The 23131-nt window shown below is 46.2% G+C and overlaps 1 protein-coding gene across 3 annotated transcripts in view; it reads left to right on the top strand.

Moving 5' to 3' along the window:
* Window positions 1-23131, top strand: part of Map3k9 (mitogen-activated protein kinase kinase kinase 9) — a 64193-nt gene that overhangs the window by 4796 nt on the left and 36266 nt on the right. For all 3 annotated transcript variants that reach the window (XM_051196258.1, XM_051196257.1, XM_051196256.1), the window contains exon 2: window positions 2435-2848. In XM_051196258.1, coding sequence (XP_051052215.1) covers window positions 2435-2848 — 414 coding nt within the window. The remainder of the gene's footprint in view (window positions 1-2434; window positions 2849-23131) is intronic.

Genomic DNA, 23131 nt, shown 5'->3' with positions numbered 1-23131 from the left:
GCCACTTCTATGGGACATTCATCTACACAAATACAGAGCTAGTGACTGGACACTGGTGTGCTGCTGCAGACAGCCATACTTGCCAGGAGAGGCAGCCAGAAGATGGTCTCCATCTCTCTTTGCTTTGTAAGTCTTGTATGTCATTTAATTCACATCCAGTACCTTTGCCATAAGGGATCTTGGGATTTGTAGTTTCTTAGCTCTCTAGCCTAAAAAGGTGAGGTGCTAGAAGGATATTGGGATGGGTGCTGATTGCTAGTCCGCAGCTTCTGCCATATCATTTGTTCTTCTGGGGGACTCCCCCACCTCCCACACATTCCCTAAGAGACAATAGCTTTCCCCTCTTTTCTTTATTTCCTGGTAAACTCTGTACTTTGCAAATACTACGCATGTATTTTGTCACTAAGCTGCACCGCATCCCCAAGGGGTTAGATGGGTTCTGCTTCTTGTGTATGTAAAGACAGTCCACATGACTTTTCCCAAGTTTCTTTTGTGCAGATTGACAGTTGCATCACAAAATACAAGAAGAGGAAAAGATTAGAGGTATTATAGTTAAGTAAGAATGAAAATTTGAGCCCTATCAGTGTTCAAATAAACTGTGGGGTGTGTTGGGACTGGCCATGTAAGGAGGAACGGCTGTCCAGTTTGCTCTTGCCAAAATCTAGAAATACATCTTTGCTTTCCTAGGTTTTGGTTTTGGTGGAGTGTGGTTATTCTCTCTTCCAGAAACCCTGACCAACCCTTTTAAACAGTTATAAATTTGTTTATGCCCTACTTAAGTAAATTCCTTTTATTGATCACCTTCTAGATATTTGTCACGATGAACACAGTGGTGGCAAATAGAATCACTGCCCTGTGGCTGTCATAGTGTCACAGGTGGTAGGCAGTGAACGAATAATTAAATATCGGTAGTCTTGGTGAGTCTTGCGGAATGGCGTTTGCTGCGAAGGAGTTTGATGGGAGCTTGTCCCCATTTGGTCTAGAAGTTTGTCAGTGAAATGGGTGTTTAAGTTCAGATGTGAGTGATGAGTCTGAATCGGTCAGAAGAGAGAAGAGAACATGCTTTTAGGAGGGACATGTGAAACAGTGCCCTGCTCGGTTAATTCTTAACATTCTATCTCACCCAAGGTTTATAATCACTGGGGGTCACTGCTATCTATCTTTCCCGAACAGCGGTGAAGACTCAGATTGTAGATCTTGGGAGCAGAATGAGTGGTTGAGGTGACTCGAGGCACCGAGGCCCGCTGGAGTGAGATGTTTCCCATGAGGCTTCCTCCTTTCCTGTACTTCTCAAGAACCAACCAGATCCTGGTAGAACCAAGCCCCGGAAGTCTTTCACATGGACAAAGTTCTTTCCTCATCAAGTACCTCTGAGGCTCAGCAGGCCGAGGTCACTGCAGGGGCCTCCTTCATGGTTCTTCCTTTTGACACAGGGTTTCCCTTTAGACCAGGCTAGCCTTAAACTTGCTACAGAGCTTAGGTTGACCATGAATTTCCGATTCTCCAGTTTCCATCTCCTTAGTGTAGGGTTATGGGCATTTTATATGGTGCTATGGGTTAAATGCTGAGCTTCATGCATGCCGGCTCTACCAACTGAGCTGCATCCTGGTCTCTTACTGGCTCTCTAGACCAATTAAGAACTCCAATTACAGGCTCCTTGCTCCAGACTTCCTTTCCCATTATATTCTGCACAACTGTCAGAGTTGGTGCTCTTTCTGAGTCTAGAGTAACTTTAAGCCCTTCGAAATTGCTCGAAAACTTCTTACCACCTGGTTACACCCAACAAGGCTTGAGTCTTATTTCATATCCCAGTACAACAGACCAGCCACTGTGTACTCCCTAATGTCCTTCAGGCATCCGGCACCCTGATGTTACAGTACCTGGATTGTCCCTTACCCCAACCCTTTCGTTGTCTGATGAGATCTCTCCTCCCCTCTACTTACTCTCCCTCTAGGACTCTTTCCACAGGGCCCTTTTCCATTCACTTCCATCCCCCTCCTACTGCAGGAGTTAGTGCCTTTCTTTACCCACTGATGCTATTTCTACAGAAGCTGTTTACAAACCAAACTGTAGCTGCTGTGTGACTGCTTAGCCCTGGGTTGTGTGCCTCTCACCACCAAGTACAAATAAACCTAAGTGATTTTCAAAAACTGTTGCCCAGTATTCTCTTGTGTTAAAATGGGGTGGTCTTGGTACAAGATTCTCCTGATTCTCCAAGTAGAATTTACTTTGTAGTAAATACCCATCGGATGTCTGCTATTTGCTAGTCACTAAGAATAATGCACATGAAGTTAACCAGTCTCCAGCACTTGTGGAGTTTACAGTGGGGAGACTGGGAGGTCCCGCTTTCCTGTGTTTGCCCACCCAGTGGAAGTGCGGTTGGTTACATGGTGTTTGAAGGTTATGGCTGATATCCTGTTTTCTTCTATTTCAGTGTTAGAGATTGATTTTGCGGAGCTAACCCTGGAGGAGATCATTGGCATTGGGGGTTTTGGCAAAGTTTATCGCGCTTTCTGGGTAGGCGATGAAGTCGCCGTGAAAGCAGCTCGCCATGATCCTGATGAGGACATCAGCCAGACCATAGAGAATGTTCGCCAAGAGGCCAAGCTCTTTGCCATGCTGAAGCACCCGAACATCATTGCCCTCAGAGGGGTATGCTTGAAGGAACCCAACCTCTGCTTGGTCATGGAGTTTGCTCGTGGAGGGCCTTTGAACAGAGTGTTATCTGGGAAGAGGATTCCCCCAGACATCCTGGTGAACTGGGCTGTGCAGATTGCTAGAGGGATGAATTACCTACATGACGAGGCGATCGTCCCCATCATCCACCGAGACCTTAAGTCCAGCAACAGTGAGTATGGAGGGCTGGGCTGGGTGTGAAGAACAGCCACCCCCTCACTCTGGCTCAGTAGATGTGGATTCTTGGTGGACCCTTTTATCAGAACGTTCTGCCTTTGAGTGTCCACATAGGGAAAGGGGCGGGGTATCTGAAGGGTCTGGGGGTAATTGTGAATTCATACTTAGTAGGTAGTGTTTGATATGTGCAGAAATAGATTTATTTTCCTACTTGTGGGAAATGTGTATATAATCTCCCAAAGAGGACATCCCCTCTCTGGAGCAGCAGGAAAGGCAAACCTGCACAACCTGCCTGCATGTCTCTCTCTCCTTCTCAGCTTGCTGGAGACGGAACCCTCGGGAGAAGAGATGTGTGTTTAACTGGGACCCAGTGCAGGTGTCAGGTGTCAGTTGGAGAGCATGGCCTGATGGTGGTGTTTTAGACCTCCTTTTAGCTCAGGGGTGCTGCTAATGAATTCCGTAACTGGTGTGTAATTGCAGGGAGTTGGGAAGTAACTGTGTATTAAATACGTGGAGTCCATAAACTGGACTATAAAGTCAGTGTTAAGTATATAATTAAATGATAAGTTGGTAGAGTATTCAGTCTTGTACATGGGCTGGCAGGACAGCTAGGAATATGCCTCCTGGTGTTCTCATTTGTCCAAACTGACTGCAGAGTGGATACATGTGATTAGTGGTATGTATTTAAGATCTGTTTGAGTAGCCTGTACCCAAGAGAAGGGTATTTCCGGAGACAAACTTTGGGGGTGGTATGGGCCCTTGGGACTACTTTCTGCATCTGTGTGCTTTGAGCCCAGAAGTTCTTTAGACTTGGTGTGGTTTTTTTTTTTTTTTTTTTTTTTTTTTCCCATCCCACCCTGTCCCCCCCCCCCCCCCCCCCCCGGGCCTCTGATGTCTTGGAATTTTCTCTGTAGACCAGGTAGGCCTTGAACTCGGAGATCTGCCTACCTCTGCCTCCAAAGTGCTGGAGTTAAAGGTGGGCACCACCACCAGATTTTATTTTTATCTGAGCTGTTCCTAACATGGCTTATTCCTCTGTAGGTGCTGTTGTGAGAAGGGATGTTTCTTTTTTCTGGTTTTGATTTTTTGAGATATGGCTTCTCTGTGTAGCCCTAGCTGTTCTGGAACTTACTCTGTAGCCTTAAACTCAGATCTGCCTGCCTCTGCCTCTTGAGTGCTGGGATTAAAGGTGTGTGTCACTACCGCTCAGCTGAGAACAAGTGTTCATATGGCTTATCCTACCAGACATTTGAGAAGAATGTGTGTGTGTGTGTGTGTGTGTGTGTGTGTGTGTGTGTGTGTGTGTGTATGAGAGAGGGGGAGAGATTATACTTTGCCCTCCCTTCCTTCCTTCCTTCCTTCCTTCCTTCCTTCCTTCCTTCCTTCCTTCCTTCCAAGACAGGGTTTCTCTATGTAACAGCCTTAACTGTCCTGGAACTAGTTCTGTAGACCAGGCTGGCCTCAAACTCAGAGATCTGCCTGCCTCTGACTATTGAGTACTAGGATTAAAGGTGTGCACCACCACCATAAGGCTGCAATTTCTTTAAAAATGACTTGTATTTTCTTTGCCCCTCTGTCTGTACTCTCTGCCCTTTTAGTAATAGAAAACTTCCTCTTGGTGAGACTATGAACAATTAGATATATACTTTAATGGAGGGTGTGAAAGATTTGAGCTACATGAAAGAAAAATCTTACTGTCCTTTTCCTTTCGCTGAGATTTTATGTTTTTCTCAGCCCTTTTCCAAAATTATGTTTTTTTAAAAAAGTATATTAACTAAATTGAAACTTTTAGTGTCTGAATGTCAGCCCAGAGGCTATTTGGGTGGGGGAATAAGATGCAGAAAATGAGAGGTAGAAGCTGAATTCTCTTTAACTTTCTTATATCCTTACTATTCTGAGAGAGCTAGGCAGCATGAAATAATGTTATATAATTTGGCCCATTGAGAAATCTGGGTCAGGATAATGGAAGTGTAAAAGTTTACAATTTTCTTGATCAAGTTTAAACTTTGACCATAATCTGAAGCTGCACTGCACTACAAAGTTTTACCTTCTACGAGATCACTGTTAGGAAGACAAGGCTCTTGTGAAGGAGACATTGCCTTGCCAAGTTGTAGAATGAGGCAGGAGACTGTATGTGTCTTTCCCAGGAGCCAGGGCTCTGGTTCCCCCTGTCTTTGAAAGCAAAGAGCTTTCAGGGAAGGGCTTTGTCAAGACATAAGGTGCTACCAACAGCCCTGTTGGTGCTGATGTTGGTATAGGTTGGAGATCTTACATGTCAGTGCTGGTCTGTGGGTGAGTGTTTGCCTGGGAGTGTGTATACCAGTACCAGCCACCACAGTTATTTGAGAGATAGTATGCCGCCACTTTGCTATCACTTCCATTTTGGGAATTGTGGCTTCTTCTATTTTGTTTTTATTAAGGGTTATGGAAAGTTGGATTTTTGGTCACTGTCATATGAGGGCAGAATACCAGAAAGTATATGTTAGCTGAGTTTGAACTAGTGAAGAAAAGAGTATGGCTATCTGTATTGGAAAGAGAAAGTAGTGGTATATAGCAAGCTGTTATGGAGGCTTAGTAAAAAGTGGCTGATTAAAATGTTTGATTATATTGGTCACTTTCTTCAGTCATTTGCCGTTTACTGGTAGTGGGATGGATGTGTATGGGGTGGAGTAACCTTTGTTAGCATGTGATGTCAGTTGGACTCTGTGTATGTAAAAGCAAGCAGTGACAGCATCTGAGAGATACCTTCATCCACCTTTGGAAAGAGGTCTGAGGATTTCAGGGCAGCTGCACAGTGTATCTCTTACTTCACCCCAGCACCTGGCTTCCATCCTCATTGTCTCCTTCTGGTCCCAGATGGCCATGGAGGGTACCCATTATTTGATCCAGGTACAGGCCTGAAAGAGGAGGAAAAGCAGAAGCACAAAATACCTACTTCCCTCAGCTGAATCCATGCCCAGTAGCTTCCCAGAAACGCCATTTAAACCCACGTTCTTGCATTGATTGTCGAGACTGTGCTAGCTGGAGAAGGGGCTTAGAACTAGAAAGGGGGCCCCACTAGTAATGAAGGTCTGTCACAAGGGATGGGCATAGGTCACGGAAGAAGCAGTCTCACTATAGAGGCTTCATACAGGGAAAACCCTTATCTTAGTTGTTTAGTATCACACAGCCAAGGAAGTCAGCCAGGCCCTGAGATGGAAGACTCGGACGTCTTTTAAAACTAATGGCTTGTACTACTTTACAGTATTACATCAGTGACTTGAACAGCACATCTTAAAAGTACTTGTAAAAAGCCACTGCCTATAAAAGTGAATCTGTGTCGGCCTACTTCTTCAAACTGGGGAGGACCAGTTAGTTGTTACTAGGGGCACTGGAGAATGATGACCCGATAAAGGAAACCTTGTCTTGAGGGGGTGGTAGATGGATGTCAGGATTTTGTGTGGTGAGTGGTTTGGGGTGAAGGCATTTGACAACATCGCGGTTGAATAGTTCCATGAAAAGCTACAAGGTATGGCTGGTGAGATGGCCTAGCAGGTAGCAGCACCTGCTGCAAAACTTGATGAGCTGAGTTCAGTTCCTGGGACTCACATGGTAAGAGGTGAGAACTAACTGACTCCCAGAAGTTGTATACACACACACACACACACACACACACACACACACACACACGAGGAGGGAGAGAGAATAAAGTAAATGTAATAAGAAAGTTATTACTTTTTAAAAATTATGAGGTTCATGATATAGCTCAGTTGTAAGGTACTCACCTAGCACACATAGGCTTTGGGTTTAAGCCCCAGCCCTGCTCAGAATAAAAAATGAGCCAGGTGGTGGTGGCGCACACCTTTAATCCCAGCACTCCAGAGGCAGTGGCAGTTGGATCTCTGTTAGTTCGAGGCCAGCCTCATCTACAGAGTGAGTTCTAGGACAGCCAGGGCTGTTACACAGAGAAACCCTGCTTTGAAAAACTAAAAGGGGTGGGGGCCTATGAAAAGGCTTTGGGGAATATAAGGACTTATAAGGGAAGATACTGTTGCTACTTCATTTTAATTTAATAGCTTCTTTCCTTCTCTTAAAAAGCACAGGTTATAACAACGTTTCTAGGTTTTTTTCCTATGTCCTTATCAATTTTCAAAATGCCCGCCTCTACTATCCTGATAAACACACTGTTTGGGGTGTGCTTTCTTCTGGCTCTGTCAGTTTGCTTGTTGCATTCCTGGTGCTTGGCCACTCCTGTTGTACGGTGTGATATCTCGCTGTTCCTTTATGGACAGTGGAGTATCTGTTACTTTGTATGACCCTTTTGTAAAGCTTTTTAATTTTTTTTATATTTATGAATAATGGTCTGTTTTCTGAGCCATAGCATCCAAATTGTATACAAATTTAGTTTATCTCCTGTCTGTGCCTTCAGTAGATCTCAGGTAAGTTTTTCATGTTTGTTTTTAAGTTTTTGAGAGTCTTCTATAGTCTAGGCTGACCTTAAACTAGCTCTGTAGGCAAGACTAAGCAACTCATTCTTTAATCCTTGTAGAGGTGAATGGAAGTGTACTTGATTTGGAGTTAGTTACACCTGCCACCCCCCCTCTCCCCCTTAGATGATAGCTTGATATTGTTCTGAGGTCCATGCTGGCCTATCTCTGTCTTCCTTGAAAGGCAACGTCTTCCTTAGAGCTGGTTTCTGTCTCCCAGAACACGCTGTCTTTTGTCTCCAGAATGGTTCCAGGGCCATTCCATGGCCCTCAGTACATACACATACGGAATGAATGAATGAATGAATGAATGAATGGTCACTTGAAATAAATTACTTATAGTTTCTTAAATTATAAAAATTCCATTTATCCAAGGATGTCATTCGCATCTTACAGGCATAGAGTTTGCTTTTAATTCTCATTGTAATCCCCAGGGCCTTGACCCTTCCTGTCTGAGTCCACCAGCCTGATCTGGGTGCATTAAGCAGTGTATTGGTTCCCACACTTGAATGTCTCTGCCTCCTGTCTCTGTGTCCTTCAAAGTGCCAGCCCGGGGGAACTTGCTGTCCAGTGTCTACATGGGGGTCAGCCACTGGCTTCCAGGCCCTGCTGGACCTGCTACTACTACAGTGTCATTGGACTTGTACCAGTCTGCTGTGCCAGCCTCAGCTCTTCATACACTTGGGGACCGCTCCCCCAGGCCTTCCTGCCACCCTTTGTCTGCATTGTGCTACTTGACTGCCGCTTGCCTTGCAGCTCAGAGTCCATGTTCACCCACCCACCGTCTCCAGTCCTGTGCTCATGTGTCTTGTGCTACTTCAGCTCAGGAAGCTGAAGATGAGTTTTCTTACAGCATGGGGACTCAGTTGCCATTTTCCCCTTGGCCTCACATTGGCGTCTTGAGTCTTCACTCTGGACAGACATTAGCCAAAGCCTCTACCTGATTCTCTGTGTAAGGTTCTCCATGGCTGTGAGCTTGGCCGTTCACCCACTAGACTAGCTAGCACTTTGGTCCTATTTCTGATAGATCACATTCCTCCGTGTAGATGGAGCAGGTAAGGCATAGGCACCCGGGACAAGGGCATTGTGACCTCAGATTTGCTTGGAAGAGGACAGAGACTAGCCATAAAAGTCTAAAAGTCTGGTGATCGGGCACATGCCTTTAGTTCCAGCACTGGGGTAGGCAGAGGCAGGCAGATCTCTGAGTTTGAGGCCAGCCTGGTCTCAGGCCAGCAAGTTCCAGGACAGCTAGGGCTGTAACACAGAGAAATCCTGACTCAAAAAATACTAAGCGGGGAAGAGGGGTCGTGTGGAGGCAGATTTCCTTCAGATGAATAAAATAAGAAACCACAAACTATCTCAGAGTGGATTTGAGATTCAACAAGGGATCAGCTGTAGGCACCAGCTCCTCATCTTCCTTGAGAGGTAGGCAAGTGTCTTTGTATAAGCCTCAAGAATGCACTCCCATTTGGTCAGGATAGCTCAGTGGGTAAATATGCTTGCCCCGCAAGCTTGAGTTCCACCCTGTAGAGGTAGGAGAGAACTGACTCAGTACATTTTTCCTTTGCTCTCTCTGTGCATATGTGGATTACACACATGTACACACATACACACACCATACACATACAAATGCATAATAATAAACAGGACCTTAATTTAAAAAACAAACAAACAAACAACAACAACAACAACAACAAACCCAGAGAGCACATCCCCACTGAGAGGCCCCTGTGATACCTCACTCACATGCTTCTGGATCTCTCCCCATTCTCTTTACTGGGGTCCATTGCTGCACTGTAGACTCCTTTTTAAAGAGTTAGAAAATACTGATTTTTCTGATTTTACAAATAGTAAAAACCTTGGGCTTATCTTTTGGTCCCTGGAGGCTGTATCTAAGTCTAGCTAGTGGCTACCAGGCATGTCCCAAAGCATTGTTGATGGGAAGTACTTGCTGCAGCCAAAACACATACATAATCGAATAAAGACAGAGTGAAGCAAACAACAAGCCAGCAGAACATGACTCTGCAGAAGACAGTGTGGCCAGTGGCCAGACTTGTGGGGATGCTGACTTCCCCTTCCCCAGGTCCTTCCCAGATCTCTCCTACACAGAGCTGCCTGCTTACCTACTCACCAGTCCACCTAGCCTCCCTCCCTGCCCCCCTCCTCGTTTGCTTTGGTGGCACTGGAGACGGAACCCAGGACCTTGAGTAGTTTTGAGTGATACCCATAGGCCCTGGCTCTTTTTAGATGTAGGAATATAACAGTAAGCTAGAACAAGGGTGAGGCCTTGCTCTCAAGGAGTTCCTTGTGGGGGTCAGAGAGAAGAACCTTGATGGAAACAAACTCACACAGAGGTTTAAAAGCCAAGGCTAGTCTGTGACAAGAAGGGTGGTGAGGACATTAGTACCATGAGGAAGACGATCAAGGCACATACCTCAACGGGGGGTGTGGGATTTCCTAAGCACTTTTTGTAGGAGAGTGATCAGAGGAGGGACGGCCAGTTGATCACTAGAAAGTGGGAAGAAAAAGGGGTGAGGAGGCTCCAGAAAGAGAAATGCCCTTGCACATGAGAGCTTGTGGCTTGGGAAGGCAAGTGGCATTGTTGGTGTTCCCTCTGTATTCTTTTACTTCAGCTCCTAACTGCTACAAGCAGAGCTGAGGAGCTGTTGGGCCCGAGGAGGGACATTGCACCCTTGGGACCCCCGCCTGCATTTCTCTACAACCCTGCTTGCTCTCCTTTTCTCTTTCATCCATTAGAGGCTTCTTTGCAGTTTCCACACTGGGAAAGGGAATAGTTTAGACCTTGGACACTGTTTCGGTACCATCAAAGCCTGCTTTGGAGTTGAGAAGGCTGCTGTCTTAGTTAGGATTCTATTGGTGTGAAGGTACACCACAACTATGGCAACTCTTATAAAGGAAAACATTTAATTGGGGATGGCTTACAGTTTCAGAGCTTTGGTCCATTATTGTCATGGCGGGAAACAAGGCAGTATGCAGCAGACATGATGCTGGAGAAGGAGCTCAGAATTCTGTATCCAGACCAGCAGTCAGCAGGAAGAGACAGTGAGCTACACTGGGCCTAGCTTGGGCATCTGAGACCTCAAAGCCCATCCCCAGTGACACACTTCCCCCAGCAAGGCCACACCTCCTAATAGTACCACTCCCTGTGAGCCTATAAAGTCCATTTTCTTTCAAACCACCATAGTTGCCTTGTGTGGAAGACCATGGGAGGATTTCCAGACTGTGATTGGGGACTCTGATTTCAGATGAATCTTAAAACTCTTTCTTCAACTTCAACCTACCACTGCCCTGAGAGTTAAACATATTACTTTCCAGTCCCATCCATGTATCATGTGTATAGGCAGTAATAGTGACCACCATTTTCAGATGGCCTATGGTCTTATTATTATTACTCAAGATCAAGAGGTATAAAAAGATAAGAGCCTGCTCTTTTCTCTCTCTTCTTTCACATTTCTTAGATGATTTTTTTATGCTTTACTTGGTTCTCCACCTTATTTTCTCTGTGATGTTGCTCAGGGTTGCTTGTGGACACAAGGCCATGAGATCACAGTCAGAAAACTATAGCCTCCTCCCTAGGCCCAGAGATCACAGCTCTCTACACAGAGTCCCCTGTGGGACCCCAGAACCTTCTTGTACAACTGTACTCTGTTCCTCTCACTAAGTCAGGGTTAGTAACTTAGGACCTGTCTGCCCTGGAACCTGTTTTTATTAACACAAGAACCAGAGAGGCCACAAATGATCATCATCAGAGAGGCCTTGAATTGGGTATCTGTTTTAAAGGTGGCCTGTGATAGTGGAAGGGATATGAGTACCAATGACATCCTTGAAATCAACTGGCTAAGTATTGTTGATTGCACCTTGCAATGTCCCTAGAGACCTTAAATTCTTCCTCTATAAAATGAGAGGTTTGGACAAGATAGTGTCTGAGGGCCTTTCCAGGACTAGAGTGAATGCCAGCGTTGCTGGGGGCAGGCAGTGACTACATGGTTTATCTGCATCCACTCAGCAGATTGCAGTATGCCCAGATTCTCCTGCTTCAGGGCTCCTTCAGGGTCTAGGTCCCCTGAGAGAGACCCTTTGCTGCGTAGTTTAGTGGAGAAACAGTAGACAGGAACCTGTGCATGCTCCTCTGTCCTCATGACTGCTCAGGCTGTGACAGATGGCCTTTTGGAGCCAGAAGATGCTCTGTTCACATGACTCATGATGGGATTTACAACAGACCAAGGACAGTTGTCAGCCTAAAAGCAGGATGCTGTTAGCTGTCTGTCACTTCTGTCCTTGGAGCTAAGCAAGGGGTGTCTGTGGCTCAGCTTGCTTCTTCGCATGGGGCTCAAGGCCATATGTGTGGTTTTAATTGTATTTTTCTGTATTCTCACCAACATAATTTCAGGAGGACCTGGGGCCCTGGGCGGGGCCCTGTGAGAGTAACAGAAATTGAATTGTGGGTTCTTACCTGGCTTTGTACTCTTTGTGGGTGTTTTAAGAGGTTTTAATAGAAAGAACAATGGCTTGGGAGTCAGATAGATTTGGAATGATCCTGGTTAGTTTCTTTTCAGCTTTATACAAGCCAGGACTGCCTGGGAATAGGGAACTTCAATTGAGACAGTGCCTTTATCAACGTGGGCACATCTGCAGGACATTTCCTTACTGTGGGTGGCGCCAACCCTGGGCAGGTGGTCCTTGGTTCTGGAAGAAGGCAGGCTGAACAAGCTGTGGCTAGAACAAGCCAGTAAGCAGCGTTCCTCCATAGTCTCGGCTTCAGTTGCTGCCTTCAGGTTTGTGCCTTGAGCTCCTTCCTACTCTGACTTCCCTAGATGGTAGACTATGACAGGGACATGTAGCCAAACAAGCCCTTTTCTCCCCAGGTTGCCTTTGGCTGTGGTGTTTATCAAAGCAACTGAAAGCAAACAAGGACAGATCAAATTCTTTTCACGTCTAGGAATCTTACCTATGAATTGTGGACAGTACAGGCCACAGCAGTGTTGTGGGATAATATGTGTCCAACTAACTCCACCCAGGGATCAAGTATCAAGTCCAGTTAATCAATTGTTCTTTTTTTCTTTTTTCCAAGAAGTAGGAGAAACTTGCCACCATCTCTGGTCATTTTAGATAGGCACAGGATGCAGTTGGACTTGACTGTGTATTACTTTGCTGGAGTCAGGCACCTCCTCCCTTCTGAGCTGGCCTGGTATAGTTTCACATTCACACTGAGACAAAGCAGATTTGTTTCCTGGGAAGCTGGAGAAGGTGTTAGATCTCACAACCTCCTGATGATGGTGCAAGGCTCTCTTGTGGAACAGCCCCATGATTCTTTTTTCCTCTGGACTCAGCCTTGGCCCCTGGAAAATACTACCCATCTCTCTGTTAGGACCTTTGGTCTGATGGGTGGGACAGCCGGCCAGTTTCTGGCTCTGCTGGACACTCAGTTGAAGGCAGGGATCTCTTCTCTGCTGTCCCCTCCCTCCTGTTCTATTGCAGTGTGCCCCTGTGGTCAAAGAGAACGCCTCTTTTCACAGCTGGCTGTCCCATGCACGCCTGTTCTACAGTCTCTCTTAAGACTTGGGAATATTCAGGGTGAGCAGAAGTTCTCTGTTTCTTCCATTATTTTTGTGGTCTTATTCTGGAAGGGAAGTCTAATGTGTTTGCCTGTTTCTATCTTGTGTAGCAGCTCTGTTTTATACAGTCTGGGGTGCACAGTATCTACTAGCTTCCCCCAGAACTGTTTATGGTTTCAAGCACTGCAGAGCCCAGACCTGTGTGTTTCCCCATGTCTGCTGCACACAGGGGTATCCTTCAAAATCACTGTTTTTCTTAGAGCCTGTCTTAGGTGGTGTACCCCTTTCTCTTATGGGGATGACCCACATGAGCTGTAGCTGTGCCCGCTTTATGTCCCCTCTAGGTCTGCCAGCTGAGGACCTAGTCTGTGTGCCTTCATTTTCGCCAATGTGAAATAGCAATAATTCTAACAGGGTGCAAGTGAGGCTTAAGTAGGACTGCCTAGGTGAGCTCGTAGCAGTTCCTGACACTCCGAGCTCTGGCTCTCCTCCTGGAGACCCCCAAGCTAGTCCCTCAGCTGCTGCATTGCTCCCGCTTTTAGATCAGTCTTCATGCTGGTGACTTTGCAATTTTGTCTTGTATGTATTTTCTGCGCTTTGATGTGTTCTTGCCAGTTTCACTATGCTGTTAAAAAACAAATTCAAAGAGCAAATATAATCCACAGTATAGAAATTGACATACAAAAGATATAATCCACAGTATAGAAATTGACATACAAAAGAAGTCACTTGCCATCTCTCCTAAACCCCAAGTGTATTTCTAGAAAACAAATTGCAATCAAGTTTTCTTTTTGTTTCCTTTTGATCTTTTTTTTTTCTATGAAAATTTAAGAATCTCAGTAGGATTCTTTTTTATCATCTTTGTTATTTTCTTCTTTTAAGAGTTTTTTTTTTTTTTTTTTTTTTTTTTTTTTAAAGCGAGAATTCTTGACAACAAAGGCATTCCTGGTTCAACGCTCCATCCCCCAGCATTGTGTATATTATGTGGCAACTGGCATGGGTTTAACATCCTGGTGTTTAACATCATCAATTCCAGGGTCCTTAAGGAATTTTATTCCCATCTCTTGCCCCTAGTTCCTTTCTGGGTAGTTTACAACTGCTCCTGTCAAGGTGCATTTGATCTCTTTGAATCTTTATCTGCCTCTGCTCCTTTGTGTGCTCTGTGGACCAGGCTGGCCTTGAACTCACAGAGATCCACTTGCCTCTGCCTCTTGGGTGCTGGGATTAAAGGTGTGTCTCACTGTGCCTGGCTTGAATCTTTGCTTTTGGTTCCCCTTTCATAGACTTTCTGGGAGCCTGGGACTCTAAAGAAGGTGTTTCTTGGATTGTCTTATGTAGTCATAAGCCTGGTGTTTGCCTCTCAGCAATACTGTCCACACATCCCTCAGGCATCAGGGCAGCAGGGCACCATCAGTGACTAATCCTCATAATGTTTATCTGTGAATCTTTGTGATGGCATTCGAGTGAATGTTCCTGTAAAGCAAAGTAACAGCCAAAAAACGTTGACAAGAATACAGTGGGCAGACCCAACTGTCTGCGTCTTTATACTCTGTTCTCTTATTCCTGTCTGCATGCATCATCTCCTGTTTAAATCATCCTGTACTTGATGTCTGAATACTTACAGTTGCTGGTTTCTGCATGCCATTGATCTTAGGAGGAAGAAGAGAGGGTCTGTGGTAAGGAGAAGAGTGATAGTTCTTAGTTCCCAGGCCTTCTTAACTTCTTGTGTTTGTTGATATCAGTAGAGTTTATGGAGCCTTACAGCTATGGTCAGAAGTTGAGTGACTTGCCAGGCTCATGCAGTTGCATTCCTGAGTCCCGTGGTGATACTTTAACATTTTAAAATTTAATTTGTGTGTACCCAGGCACCTCTGCCATCTTTAGACCTTATGGTCCTAAAATACAAACCCTCACATCTCCTTCTGCCCAGGCCCCTTGACCCAGGCCCCTCCAAAAGCACAAAATGAATCTGTTTTGCTTTTGTTCATATTTCTCCTAAACTAAAATTGTTTCTACATATAGCTCTCCAAAAGATGGTCTAACATACAAGTCCTCACTTTATGCTTATCACGCTTGTGTTGTTTCCACTTGAATTTGTGTTGTAGTTTTGTGTTTTATTTAAATCACAGAGTATAAGTAGATTTCAGATAAAAAAAATTTAGCCGGAAAACTAATGCAAACATTGAAAAGAATTTGGATACCTTTGTTAGAGCCCTGGGGTCATTCAGATGTGAAGGAGAGGAAGCCCGCCCTGGGAACAGTCCCAATCCATCTGAGTGCGTCAGGTGTCTGACCAGTGTGACTGTCCCTCAGGGAGGGGAGCTGAGTGGCCCGTGGTGTCCACTCTCGTGTTTGGGTTAATGTTGTGAGAGAAATCTTTGACTTCACTATTCATTCCTAGAGCTTCCATTTGGGTCTGCTGGTAGTAAAACAGCAGCCGGCTGGCAGCAGAGAAATCCCCAGCTCTTTCTTCTTCATGGCTCCCCGTGAGAATCATGGCCTCACTGCTCTGGGACTTGTGAACTTCTGCAGTAGAAGGAAGAGACTAGAATCCTGTAAAACTGGCATGGCAGGCACTCTCTTTGTGTGTGGGTGTGTTTCTGGGGGTATGGCAGGCTCTCTCTCTCTTTCTCTCTGTCTCTCTCTCTCTCTCTCTCTCTCTCTCTCTCTCTCTCTCTCTCTCTCTCTCTGTGTGTGTGTGTGTGTGTGTTTCTGGGTGTTTGAGCCCAGGACCTCACAGGCACTCTGTACATACCCAGCCCTAGAGACAGTCTTTACAAAGGAATTTGAGCATGCAGCGGAGGAGCTTCTTTATGTGAAGACAGGGTAGGATTGAAAGGGAGACTTTGAAGCCTGGCTGCTCTGGATGCTGAGGAAAAATGAGTCAGACAAACTTATTTAAAACGTTGTCTTCCCCCTCCCTTCCTCTTGATTGGACCCAGCTCTGCCCTGGGGCTCTTGCACGTGAGCCTTTAGCTTAGGTGTGACTATGTTTATGAGGCTTGAATCTGGCCAATTGTAGTTCCCTATAAGCTTTTTGGTGCTTCAGTTGATATGTAGTGTGTTGGAGGAGAGGCTGGGGACAGGAAGGTCACTGATAGTGACTTTCCTGAAGAGTGAAGGTGTCCCTTCTTGGGGGGAAAAGGAGACAGTCCTTCTCCTCCTCTTTTGGTTAATTACATGTATGCATTGACAGTTTTATACATGTATGTGATGCATGCTGATTTCTTTCTTTCCCCACACTCTTTTATCCCCTCCCATCCCCATCCAGATCCACATTTTGTTTGTTTTGTGACCCACTAAGTTTAACCTGGATTGTCTGTGTGGCCGTCTACTTGGAGTTGCACCTCACTGGTAGGTACACAGCTGAAGGCAGTAACTCCCCACATCCCAGAATCTATCCTTAAGTAGTTCATCCTTAAGGGCTGAACCCTTCCTTGAACCCATGCCTAGCCAGGGTCTATTTTTGGTTGGCAGTGGGCTTTAACTGGTTGCAGAACCAATGTAGCAGGTGCAGCTGGTATGAGTTCTTGATTGCGATTGTGTCTTGCCCAGAAGATGGAGGTTCACGGCCATTCTTTATGTCTTATGGCTCTTAGATTCCTTCTTCTTCCTTGTCTGCATGTATGTATGTATGTATGTATGTATGTATGTATGTATGTATATGTGTGTGTGTATAATCCTACATAGAAATATGTCTATATATAAATAATATAAGTAAATAATATATATGTAAATGTTTTGCTTAGGACTAAGCAGTCAACATTCACTGGTGTGCACCTTAAGCAGCCATCCATGCCTGTATTCACTCTAATCCGCTGGAAAGAAGGGTCTACTGATTAAGTCTGAGGGTAGCATTTGTCTGTAGGCAGTTTTTGTTTGTTTGGGTTTTATTGGATTTATAAATACAAGCATGGGTTACCTCCCATAGCCTCAAATCCAATCATTGAGGGATTGGCTGCCCCCAATAATGGTGCTTGCCAGTATTGTGCAATTGCACATGTCTTGCTGTCAGTTTGCTATCATAGTCTGTAGGGTTCTCAGCTGGTTCAGACTGTTGACACCTTTTCTGTCTCAGCAGCCTGTTGTATCCTCCGTCACTATGACAGACAGCGTATGGAGAAAGTTTCTATCTCAGCTCCAGCTTGGCTTCTTTGTATCTTGCAATCAAGGTGTATAGTGTCTGAAGCAATAGGATCTTACTGTCCAGTTCTGGTGGATTACCAAGAGGGGTTGGCAGGAGCCTCTAAGGCTTCCTTAGCCATACCTGCTATTAGAATTTTTGTCTAACAATCAATAGCTCCTAGAAACAGCATTGTAGAGCCTTTCCGTGTATCTATATGTGTGTGTTTGTATTAAAAAAAAAAAAAGCCCCTTATTTCACCTGGATGTTCATTCTGAATAGGGAATAAGGCATTAAAACATCAAGTTTTGAATATGTTTGTTAGACCTACCTGCATTCCCACATGGAGAAAAAGGAATAGACCATCCTTCTTCTGCCCTGGATGCTCCTTAGGAATCAGTAGGATTTTGAGTTTGCCTGACCATGCTAGCTGGACATGCTGGTTACTTATGATATGGTACCAGTCAGGAAGCAGATTGCTCCTCTGAAATGGGGCCAGGCCATAGCACTCAATGTCTGCCCCCCCCCCCACCGCCATCCCCAGGACTGGCTTTTGGAGAAGAGGGTATGTAGTTATGTTTGGAGGGAGGCTGGAAAGGTATATATACAAGCTTCATTTTCCTTCTCAGTAGGCATGAAGGTGTGGGAAAAAGCTGAAAGGCCTCCATAGCATCGTGTGGAGGACCGTGAGTGAGCAAAGCTCCAGGTTGGTCTTCCTACTCTTTAGGTGGAGAGGATGAGAATGGTTCACAGGAAACTTTACTCTGTGTGTCATAACTTTCCACAGCATTAAAGATACACTGTGGTTCAGAATGGAACCTCCCAGTGTTTCGAGCCTTTGGATCCGGGCTTCCTTGCCTGTGAGGTCTGTGGTACCTGTGGTGTATGGCACTGATTCCTCAGCCCTTGGGTCCTTTCTCTCTCCATATCCTGGGTGATGTGCAGTTGACTGCCTGGAGTGTTTGTGCTATGTGTGAGTTATGGTTCCTAACCAGTTTGCTTACCTGGCAGGTCTTCGTAAAAATGGGGTGTGCTTGCTATTGTGTAGACGTTGTAGAACATGCAATGTGTCATCTGTCATCTACATAGCATAGGCGTTACTTCCATCACATTCTTTCTGTCCTCTGGAGGCATAGCATGTAAATACACCCCAGGCAACCAGAAAATGATGTGTGGCACAGTACAAAATAGTTTGCCAAAGGTTTATGGCTTAGGAGTAGGCAGAAGGAGAAGTCAGAGCAAGGCCTTGGTGGACGAAATAGGTTTTTAAAAATAGGGTAAGATTTTGGAGGTATTGGTAATAGGGCGGGTAGGCAACAGGGAAGGGGGCTTGCCCCAACTGTGAATGGCCAAGTGCTCATTGATATGCCACAAGACAGAAAATTCTGAAACATGAAATGCTGAAGATGAACACAATGCTATCACATAAGTAAGTCTTTTATGTAGACAGCTTGTGTTCTTGTGGCCTGTTTCAGTGCTGTGGGTTCTGAATCAAGCAGTCTGGCCTTGGGCAAAGCCCTCAACCTCTAAACCCATTTCCTTTTCTGTAACGAGAACAAGCCTACTATTAACTCAGCATTGTAATGAGAAGTAAATGAAGTTATGAACGCAAGCTCTTAGCATAATGCCTGACACCAAGCAAGTGCTTCTTTATTAAAGAGCCTGTGTCTAAGAGTGGCTGCTTCTCCGGTAGCTGCAGATAGGACTTACAAATTGTCATCCACAGCTTTCATTATCAATTCTTCAGAATCAGCCAGCCAGAATAAGAGCTTTTTATTATGTTCATGGGACCTTGGGTCAGGAATTTGTAAAAGGTTCTTATTCCTACTTCTTGTTGTCCTGGTCTTTAGCTGAAGATTGTTTCCTCTATGTCTGGTGCCTGGTCCAGGAGGCTTTGAAGGCTAGCCTTTTCAAAGCCCTTCACCTTCTGTGTTAGCTCAAGGCTGCAAGCAAAAGGTGTTACCCATGCACAGGGTAGAAACTGCACCATCTTTTCTGTTGGAGCTTAGAGGGTGTCCAGCACCACTTCTACCTACTCCATAGTTACAGGGAGCCTCGGGTCTAAGCAGAGAGACCAGTGTTGAAGAGGGATCTTCCTCAGCACAAATGTCAAGGCCACACTGGAGAAAAGCGCAGAGGGTGGGAGATGCATGCAAACAGGAAAATGCATTCTTCTGTGTTTGCTAAGGGAGTCGAGCTTGGAGTTGCAAGACCCTGGGAGTCTCTGCAGCAGCCACACACTGTGCCATCATGCCAGGAAAGAGGAACATGCTGACAGAACCATCCAGAGTGCAGTCTGCTTCCTCTTTCTTGGTTATTCTTATCCTATTTTTAGCTGGGTGTGTCCAGGCCTGAAGAGACGGGCTGCCCCTGGTCAGTTTGAGCTGGTGAGGTGGGAGAAGGAAGCAGGACAGGAAGGTGTTTGGTATGGTCCTCCCCTCCCTCCCCCTTAAGACAGTGGCTGCCTGAAAACCCTGTTTCTGGCTTTCTGTTTCCCACTAGTGGTGTTTGTGCCCCGCTGGGCTCAGGGCTGAAGCCCCAGCTGCGTTATCTGGGCTTAATTTACACAAAATGGCAATGACTGTGGATGTCTAAATTGACATCTTTTGAAGCAGTTATATTTTAGGATGAGAGAGGGGAGGCTCAGCTGGAGCGTTGGCACCTACTTTCCTGTTTGAATCACAAAGCAGCTTTTTTCTCAGCAGTATGGGAGCCATGGGAAGCGAGTGGTACAGTGGCCAAGGAGGAGATGAAAGTGAGGTCCCCATGGGAAGCTGGGACTGGCCAGAGTCACTTTTCGAGGCTGATGAATTGTGACCTATAAATACGTCAGGTCCCTGTCTGTCTCCTGCCCTCCAGCTCAGCCAGGTGGTGGATATCGAAGTCCTGCTGCTGAGTCGCCTGGTGAGCACAGATGTGGCGTGGCGCATGGTGAATGAAGCTGGATGCTTTCTCACGCTCTGGTCCACATGCACACGCACAGTCGTTTTGTTTGGTTGTTTGTTCTCCATGGCGCATGCCAGGACTTGAGCTGGAACCCCAAAACCCATGAGTTTGAACTGAAGCCCCAGCATCCTCGTCCTGTGAAGTAACTACCCTTTCTGGACACCAGGGATCTCCCCAGCCCTGGGAAGCTTGGTCTCTGTCTGTAAATTAATTGTGTCTCTTCCTGCTTAGACCCATCCCCAACTAGTAGTTGGTCTCAGCCATTTTTATTAGTTGCGTTTCTCATCGCTGAGACAAATGACTGACAGAAGCAACTTAAGGAAGGGTTTATTTAGGTTTGCTTTGAGGAAGGCGTGGCAGTGAGTGTTGCCAGTCCAGAACTCTCCAGCCCATGGTTTTGTCCCTATGGAGAATGGGTCTTCCCTGTCACTTATACCTCCCTGGGAACATCCTTACGAACACTCTGAGGTGTGTTTCCTAGGTGATTCTGAATGCAGTCAAACCAATAGCATTCCAGCCTTCCATCTAGCCGGTTGATAGGTTGTTTCCTACGCCCTCCCCACCTGTCTGTTGCTCCTCTTGTTGAATATTGCTGCTGCCATGGCGGCTGCACTGAGACCCAGATCTTGCCACATCTCTTCCCCACTTAACTCCCACCAACTCTAGTGTAAATTCTAAGCTTCTTGGCATGGTCTGTAGTCTCCTAGTCCTAGCCAGTCCTCCACTCCACTCCACCTCTTACTGTCCCCAAAGATTGAACCTAGGGCTCTGTACGCTCTACTTCCTTTTCCTTATTTTGACACAGGCTATGCTACCCTGGCTGGTCTTGAATTTGTGGTTCTCCTACCCCAGCCTCCTGAACAGCTAGGATTACAGGTCTGCACCACCAGGTTCGGCCTCTCTTCTTTACGAATGTTCTGCTCCAGCTGCAAGGGACTACTTCCTGGATGTCTGTCTTCACACTCACCTTATCCTTTGGGCTGGCATCACACGATTTCCTCTGAAAGCTCAGCGTGGCTTTCTCTTGATTTCCCTGTGTTTCAGTTTCCCCCGTAGCTTCCACAGTAGATATTCAAACAAGGTGGGCAGATAAGGTAGGGGAACAGGAAGGACATCCCACTTGCTACTCATGAAACTTAGGGAATAACTGCCCTGCTTCTGCAAAATAGGTTAGAAAGTATTTCTGTCAGGGTGTCCGCGTGAGTCGATTGTGTAAAGATTCTTGGCATGGAGTAAGGGCTTGGTAAGCGACAGTGACGGTGGGGACAGAGGTGGAACGTAAGCCAGTGTGAATGGAATGGACGTGTGAGAATGGGAGATGCTCCTTCCTGTTTTCCTGTGTGGGATCCTCTGTAGGTCCCTGTTGCTTCCTCTCCCTGTGCGGGCTGCTGGTTTCTGCTTCCAGTGGCCAGAGCAGCTGGTTCCTTTACTTGCCAACTCTGAATTCTCAGGTGTAAGTATTGTCTGAGGGGAGCATTGATTTCTTGGAGTAACAGCCCGGGTTTTCCTCTTGGATTTAGTTCCGATCTTGGATAGGGACTGTATTTAGAGGCTTTAGCTAACCCCAGAGTCTTTGGAGCCCCAGTTCTCATGGTGAAATGGGGATGCCAGGCAGGGTTGCTGAGAGGAGCGGATGAGGCAGTGTGAATGTGAAGTCCCCTAAACTACACACGGGACGTAGCAGGCATGCAAGACGTAGTAGCTGCTGCTGTTACTGCTGTGACTCCTTCCCAGAGAACCGAGTGGACGCTGCAGTTAGGCAGGGTGGGGCACTGATGTTCTACTCATTACTTTCTGAGGGCAAAGCTCAGTGTGTTAGGGGTCAGTGTGCTAGGCAGGCGACTCCCTGGGCAGAGGGAAGGCCCCATGCTTCAGGGCTCTACCCAGCTAACCTGGTCACTTCTGTTGGCATAAGAATGGGTGACAAGTCAGCCACCTCCTCTAGCTCTTACAGTCTTTACGCCTCCTCTTCAGCTTGGATTCCTAAGCCTTAAGGGGAGCGGTTTGATGAAGACATCTCAGATGTGGGGGAAACATGATCAAAAAATACTGTGTGACAAAGAAAAGTGTAGGTGACTAGGGCAACCTTGGGCTGGGATGCAAATGAAAAAATGAAATCAAAGGCGGGTACGGCTGCTCCTGAATTATGGAGAAGGATTTCATTGGAGACATAAGGAAGAAAGCAGGCAGAAGAGTCCAGGCTGAACGTGGCTGGCAGACTAAACTGGACCATGAGAAGAGAGATGGGGAGGGAGAGCAAGGGGTCAGGCTGGGGGAGGGGAAGCAGAAGCCCAGCCCTTGGGGGGGAGGGGTTCAGGGTAGGGGGTGGGATGAGAAGTGCTGGGAGGAGCCACAGTTACTGAGGGGTGCTGGGAGAGTTGGCCAGCATCAACTTTGATAAGTTAATAGGCATCTCAGTTAGTCATTTGTGACCTAAGAGGATGGGGTAAGGAAATCCATTTCTTGTGAATGGTGTATAAACTGATGACATAACTGTTCTCTGGTTAAAGGAAGGTTTTTATTGTAGATGTGAGAGACAAAGAGAGAGAGAAGGAGGGAGGGAAGGAAGGAAGATGGGAGAGAGATCATGAATGAGAATATATAGCCGGGATAGCAGGGTTATAAAGAGAATGAGGAGCTGTGTGGAGGAGAGCCCTGAGCTGAAGGAGGTGTGAAGGGCAGGGATGCAGTCGGGACTCTGAAATGTGTAACAGTTACTTGTGGCATTGAGGGAGCCAGGAGTCAGCATGCACTTCGGTATGCTGATACACATAGCCACATGTCCCTTCTGCCTTTTAGAATCTGGGGACATGGAGTGGCAGAGGTTCTTCCTGGGGTGGGTGGGCAGTGAGTGACGTTTCTGTCAGGGTTGTCTGAGGCGAGTCGGCGAGTCCTGAAGTCTGAGCCTCGATACCTGCTCTTTGTGTTTGTGCTGTGTGTGAGTCACTGCTCTCTTGAGGCCATTCCTGCTGTCCTAGGATAGAGTCACTGGGTGAGAAACAACATTTTAGAAATGAGAACAGGTAATTTGGTGGTGACTTGTCATGGGTGGAGCACAGTGGATCTTGATGGGAAAGGATGGTGAGGTAGGAATTGAGGAAGCCACAGGGCCTTAGAGGTCAGAAGGAAATGTGACATAGGTCAGTCTTGTCTTGCAGTTCTCGTAG

This window comes from Phodopus roborovskii, unplaced genomic scaffold, assembly GCF_943737965.1.
Source record: "Phodopus roborovskii unplaced genomic scaffold, PHOROB, whole genome shotgun sequence".
NCBI classification, from domain to species: domain Eukaryota; kingdom Metazoa; phylum Chordata; class Mammalia; order Rodentia; family Cricetidae; genus Phodopus; species Phodopus roborovskii.
Note: the sequence above shows the minus strand (reverse complement) of the source record. Positions and strands in the feature narration are given on the sequence as shown.